Source organism: Lampetra planeri, unplaced genomic scaffold (genome assembly GCF_965212315.1).
Source record: "Lampetra planeri unplaced genomic scaffold, kcLamPlan1.2.h2 scaffold_203, whole genome shotgun sequence".
NCBI classification, from domain to species: domain Eukaryota; kingdom Metazoa; phylum Chordata; class Hyperoartia; order Petromyzontiformes; family Petromyzontidae; genus Lampetra; species Lampetra planeri.
In genome coordinates, this window is record NW_027614786.1 from 100,027 (window position 1) to 107,038 (window position 7,012).

Consider the following 7,012-nt stretch of genomic DNA (forward strand, 5'->3'; position numbering starts at 1 on the left):
AATGATCCATCTCTTCGTCAACGACCCCTCCGCAGGCAAGTCGCGACAACCCAGACACCTGGGCCGAAATGTCACCTCGCATCTAAGAGATCGCATCCTCCAGGCTCCATTGTTACCCCGCGTACTTCATCGGTCGCGAGTGAGCGGCGAGTTCCGACTCTTAAGCCGGTGGCCCGAGTCGGATATTCAATGGAGGAGTTTGGCACGTCGTGTGGTAGCAGCTGCCGCGGGTACGTCGGCAGTGGCCGGTTCCATTGACGGAGTAGAGGTCCGAGCTTTGATGGACATTGGCGCATCGGTCACTATTCTTTCAGAGTTGATAACAGCATGCTGCAGCCAAGTAGCCGCCGTGTAACACCGGTTCCGAGCACGTATGTCGCGGCTAATGGAGGCAACATGGGGATCGTGGGCCGGGTTGCGACGTGTGTAAGGATCGGAGGGATCGCGATGATGGGGCCCATTCTGATTTCGAAAATGCAGGCCGTCCCCGTACCCGTTGGGATGCCCCTTAATAATACTTATGGATTAGAGATGTGTAGAGATGCCATTGGGGGAGCCGTTGTTTTTCCTGGAAGGCAAAGCGGGTGCAGACGTCGTGGTTCAAGCACTGGTTAGAGAATCAGTGGAGGTCCCGCCGGGCAGGCAGATGTTGGTTCCCTTGCGATACCTCAAGCGGTTACGTACGGCCGACCCGGATGCGGCGATCCTCCTTACGCCGTCCAACAGAGCGACCCGGAGGCCTACGCCAAAGGTCGCAAACGGGTTTTGATTCCTTACCCCGTACCCGTACCCGGCCGCACCAGGGTCACAAACGGGTACCCGTACCCGTACCCGGCCGTGCCTGTACCCTACCCGTAACCGGGCGGGTACGGGTATCGGGTACCCGATTGCGACCTCTGGGATGAAGCCATGTTGCAGGCGCGGGTGGGTTGATTCTAGGAACTTGAATTGTGAGAAGAGACAAGACGTTGAGAAATGAGTGACAAACAGTTACTCACCAGTGACTCAGGCCTACCCGTACCCGGCCGCACCAGGGTCGCAAACGGCTACCCGTACCCGGCTGGGTACAGGTAGCCGGGTATCGGGTACCCGGTTGCGACCTCTGGCCTACGCTGGTGGGAGCGGAGATGATTCCGAGTGTGAGTCAGGAGCCGTTTCTGCAGGTGTTGAGTGCGGGTGAGAAAGACGGCTACGGTTCAACCGGTACCGTGTTAGCCCGCGCGATGCCCACATGTTGTGAGGCGGGTGACTCAGCAGCAGCGAGTAGCCCGGGAGCGGTGGAGGAAAATGCCGAGTCTGATGCAACGTGGGCGGAAAACCTTTGTAGAGAAAACCCGGAATTGTCAGAGGTACAACGGTGCGAATTGAAGTCGTTACTGCTGCACTTCTTGGATGTTTTCAGGAAAGGGAAATTTTAAATTGGCCGTACTTCCCTGTTGCATCACCACATTGATACGGGGGACGCAGCCCCTGTTCGCTAAAATTCGTATCGTACTAGTCCAGCTAAGGAGGAGCAAGTGAAACAGGCGGTGGACGAGATGTTAGCTGCAGAGATAGTTTCACCGTCAACCAATCCTCAGGGGGGCTCCTGTGGTGCCATTGAAAAGAAATCGGACGGTAGCCTGAGGTTGTGTATCGATTTCCGAAAGCTAAACAACGGTGGGCTGATGCATACAGACTCCCACGCATGGACGATTCGTTGGACGCGCTGTCGGGCACTAGTTTTTTTTTCAACGTTGGAACTACTGTCGGCATTTCGGCAACCGCCCTTGGATGCGTCGTCAAAACCAAACACTGCATTTCGTACACCCCACAGGCTTCATCAGTTCAATAGTCTCCCGATGGGTTTACATTCAGCGCTTGCCATGTTTCAGAGACTCAAGGAGCTGGTTCTTGCAGGATTGCAGTGGGACTTCGTGCCTCTTTCATTTGGATGATGCGATCGTGTTCGCTCGTACGTTCGAGGAGCATTTGCAACGGTTGCGTACAGTGTTGACCAGGGTACGCTCTGCTAATTTGAAACTGAACCCATCGTGCCTCAAACCGTACGTCCATCCCCGCCCAAATATCTCATCTCCATGTCCTGTATGGCCGGGGTCTGGAGTGTCCGACGTGCCAGGGCAGCCACCCAAAGTAGCTGTGCGACCCGAAAAATGCATCGTTGTGCCGCCCACAGAATGATACCCTCCAGATGCCCACAAGATGGAGCGGCGTCAAGGACCCAGTCGAGAACTTTACGGCTACGTCGATGGCTCTCCAAACCACGAAGATGGACTTTCTTGAGACATCTCCTTTACCAGTGGCAAAATATAGTAGTAGGTTTTTACCCTTTCGACTGGTACAAAACTGACACCTTTATACAAGGCATCATGTTTGCAATAACCACAACACAAGCAGTCAAAATGCAAACAAAAAGAAACAACTCTGATAATGATATGCACTGTCCTTGAAGCCTTTTGGCGTCATCTGGTCCAACACCAATGGAGACTAGGCTCTAAGGAAAGCTGTCTCGGGTGTGGACTGCTTGTGTTGTGGTTATTGCAAACATGATGCCTTGTATAAAGGTGTCAGTTTTGTACCAGTTTAAAGGGTAAAAACCTACTACTATGGACTTTATTTTCCCACGTCCAAACAGTGCCGTCTTCCTCGGTGCGGTTGATTAGTATTAGCCGGGACGGCTACATTTTTAAGAGGGGGGGGGGAGATGTAATGACAATAGAGTCAACCTACGATGTGAGTGGACTAGTGGCCACAGGAGGCAATGACAGGGGAGTCTGCCTGCAGTACGAGTGGACTAGTGACCACAGGAGGTAATGACAAGGGAGTCAGCCTGCAGTGTTAATGGACTAATGGCCACGGGAGGTAATGACAGGGGAGTCAGCCTGCAGTGTGAGTGGGCTAGTGGCCACGGGAGGTAATGACAGGGGAGTCAGCCTGCAGTGTGATTGGACTAGTGGCTACGGGAGGTAATGACAGGGGGAGGCAGTCTGCAGTGTGAGTGGACTGGTGGCCACGGGAGGTAGTGACAGGGGGAGTCAGCCTGCAGTACGAGTGGACTGGTGGCTGCGGGAATGATCGAGAATAGGAGCGTGGCCAGGTGACGGAAGAGGATGGTGGAGTCTGCCGGTAGAGCGAGCGTCTAGAACTAGCGAGCGTCTAGAACTAGCGAGAAGGTTCGGGAATGAGGGCGACGCACGGGAGACTCAGGGCTGTTGCGGTGGGGGTCTACGCCTGTTCGAGTGCGAGCACGTGGCTCCTGATAGAAATACACCATCTCTAACACCACCACCACCGCTACCATCACATCACTACTAACACCACCACCACTACTACTACTACCATCACATCACTACTAACACTATCACCACGACTACCACCCCCACCACTCCCCCCCACTAACCACTCCTCACCGTCACCACTCCTCACCGTCACCACTCCTCACCGTCACCACTCCTCACCGTCACCACTCCTCACCGTCACCACTCCTCACCGTCACCACTCCTCACCGTCACCACTCCTCCCACCCCACCACTCCCCCCACCCCACCACTCACTCACCCCACCACCCACCCACCCACGCACCCACCCACTCACTCACCCACCCCACCACTCACCACCTACCCCACCACTCACTCACCCCACCACTCACCACTCCCCCACCCCACCACTCACCCACCCCACCACCACTCACCACCACACCCCACCCCACCACTCACCCCACCACCCATCCACCCCACCACCCACCCACCCCACCACCCACCCACCCCACCACCCACCCACCCCACCACTCACTCACCCCACCCCCCACCCCACCACCCACTCACCCACTACCCACCCCACCACTCACCACTCCCCCACCCCACCACACCACCCACCCCACCACTCACCCACCCCACCACCCACCCACCCCACCACTCACCACCCACCCCACCACTCACCCCACCATTCACCCACCCCACCATTCACCCACCACCCACCCACCCCACCACTCACCACCACCACCACCACTCACCCACCCCACCACTCACCCACCCCACCACTCACCCCACACCAACACTCACCCACCCCACCAACACTCACCCACCCCACCACTCACCCACCCCACCACTCACCACCCACCCCACCCCACTCACCCCACCACTCACCCCCCCACTCACCCCCCCACTCACCCCACCACTCACCCCACCACTCACCCACCCCACCACCCACCCACCCCACCACTCACCACCCACCCCACCACTCACCACCCACCCCACCACTCACCCACCCCACCACTCACCCACCCCACCACTCACCCACCCCACCATTCACCCACCACCCACCCACCCCACCACTCACCACCACCACCACTCACCCACCCCACCACTCACCCACCCCACCACTCACCCACCCCACCACTCACCCACCCCACCACTCACCCCACACCAACACTCACCCACCCCACAACTCACCATCCACCCCACCACCCACCACTCACCCCACCACCCACCCACCCCACCACTCACCCACCCCACCACTCACCCCACCACCCACCCCACCACTCACCACCACTCACCCCACCCCTCACCAAACCACATCCCTCACCACACCACTCACCACCCACCCCACCACCCACCCACCACCCCACAACTCACCACCCACCCACCCCACCACTCACTCACTCACTCACCACCCACCCTACCACCCACCCCACCCCTCACTCCCCCACCCCACCACTCACCCACCCCACCCCACCACTCACTCACCCCACCACTCACCCACCTCACCCCCCACCCCACCACTCACCACCCCACCACTCACCACCCCACCACTCACCACCCCACCACTCACCACCCCACCACTCACCCACCCCACCACCCACCACTCACCACCACCCCACCACTCACCCCACCCCTCCCCCACCCCTCACCCACCCCTCACCCACCCACCACTCACCCACCCCACTCACCCACCACCACCACTCACCCACCCCACCCACCACCCACCCACCCCTCACCCACCCACCACTCACCATCACCGATGTTGTGCGGAACTTCTCCCGAGTCGAGGATGCCGAAGCCTTCTCCATCCATCACCCCACCGATCCCCCCCACGTCTCCCTCCATCACCCCACCCCAACCACTCACCACTCACCCCACCACTCATCAACCCCACCACTCACCAACCCCACCCCCCACCCCACCACTCACTCACCACTCACCCACCCCACCACTCACCCACCCCTCACTCACCCACCCCACCCCTCACCCACCCCACCCCTCACCCACCCCACCCCTCACCCACCCCACCACTCACCCACCCCACCCACTCACCACCCACCCCACCACTCCCCCACCCCACCACTCACCACCACCCACCCACCCCACCCCTCACCCACCCACACCACTCACTCCACCCACCCACCCACCCCACCACTCACCACACCACTCACCCACCCCACCACTCACTCACCCACCCCACCACTCACTCACCCACCCCACCACTCACCCCCCACCCCACCACTCACCCCCCACCCCACCACTCACCCCCCACCCCACCACTCACCCCCCACCCCACCACTCACCCCCCACCCCACCACTCACCCCCCACCCCACCACTCACCCCCCACCCCACCACTCACCCACCCCACCACCCACCCACCCCACCACTCACCCCACCACTCACCCCACCACTCACCCCACCACTCACCCCACCACTCACCCCACCACTCACCCCACCACTCACCCACCCCACCACCTACCCCACCACTCACCCCACCACTCACCCAACACCACCACTCACCCCACCACTCACCACCCACCCCACCACCCACCACCACCACTCACCCACACCACTCACCACCACTCACCCCACCCCTCACCCACCCACCACTCACCACCACCGATGCTGTGCGGAACTTCTCCCGAGTCGAGGATGCCGAAGCCTTCTCCATCCATCAGCCCACCCATCCCCATCCCCCCCACGTCTCCCTCCATCACCCCACCTCCCATCATCATCATCGCCGCCGCGCCACCGCCACCGTCTGTCCCCTCGGCCATGCCCTCGATGCCGGCCATCTCGCTCTCCTGCTGTGCCAAGAAGGCCGCTGCAGGGTCTTCATCTCCACCACCTCCACCTCCTCCACTCAGCACGGCGGTGGGCGATGTTGAAGATTCTCCGCCTTCAGGAAACGACGCAGCAGCAGCAGTGGCATCGCTACCGAACGCAGCGTCGAAGGCGTCTGACATGGCGGTGAGTTTGGTGATGGTTGTTGTGAGGTGATGGTGATGAGGGTGAGGTGGTGGTGAGGTATTGGTGAGGTTGTGGTGGTGAGGTATTGGTGAGGTGGTGGTGAGGTGATGTTGGTGAGGTGGTGGTGGTGAGGTGGTGAGGTATTGGTGAGGATGGTAGTAAAGTGATGGTGAGGTGAGGGTGGTGAGGTATTGGTGAGGATGGTAGTAAAGTGGTGGTGAGGTAAAGTGGTGGTGAGGACGAGGGTGGTGGTGGTGAGGTGGTGGTGAGGAGAGAGAAGACCGAGAGACGCAGAGAAGATGAAGCCGCTGACGCTGCTGCTGCTGATGATGAGGAGACGCTGATGATGACAGCCAAGGGCGGGGATCTGCGCGTGTTTTGGTGGCGATCTTCCGGAAGATGGCGCGCGCCCACTACCCCATAGACTCCTTGAGGGGTTCGATCTTCCGGAATCGCTAGATGTCTTCCGGAAGAAGCCTCGCGCAACCCACCTCCCCATTGATTCCTTAAGGGATTCGATCTTCCGGATTCGGCAGACGTCTTCCGGAAGATGCCGCGCGCGCGCACCACACCATAAACTGCTTAAGGGCTTCTTCCTCTTCCGGAAGATATCTTCCGATTTCGGAAGACGACTTCCGTAAGCAGGAAGCCGGAACTCCGCAGTGGGCAGAGAAGTCCCCTCCCCCCATCTTCCTTATTCCGGAAGACATCTTCCTATTTCGGTAGACGTCTTCCTGAATCGGCAGATGCGGTGGACGCGACCCACTGCGGAGTTCTGTCTT

At 59.7% G+C, this 7,012-nt stretch overlaps 1 protein-coding gene across 2 annotated transcripts in view; it reads right to left on the reverse strand.

The window, feature by feature from the left end:
• LOC144740300 (clathrin light chain A-like) overlaps nt 1-6,617 on the reverse strand; it is a 28,919-nt gene extending 22,302 nt beyond the window's left edge. Inside the window, exon 1 of one of the 2 annotated variants that reach the window (XM_078623172.1) lies at nt 5,875-6,617. In XM_078623172.1, the coding sequence (XP_078479298.1) occupies nt 5,875-6,226 (352 nt within the window). In that variant the 5' untranslated portion in view covers nt 6,227-6,617. Of the gene's footprint in view, nt 1-5,010; nt 5,080-5,874 lie in introns of those variants that run through there. The other variant, XM_078623173.1, reaches the window with a different exon arrangement.
• Nucleotides 6,618-7,012: the final 395 nt, after the last annotated feature.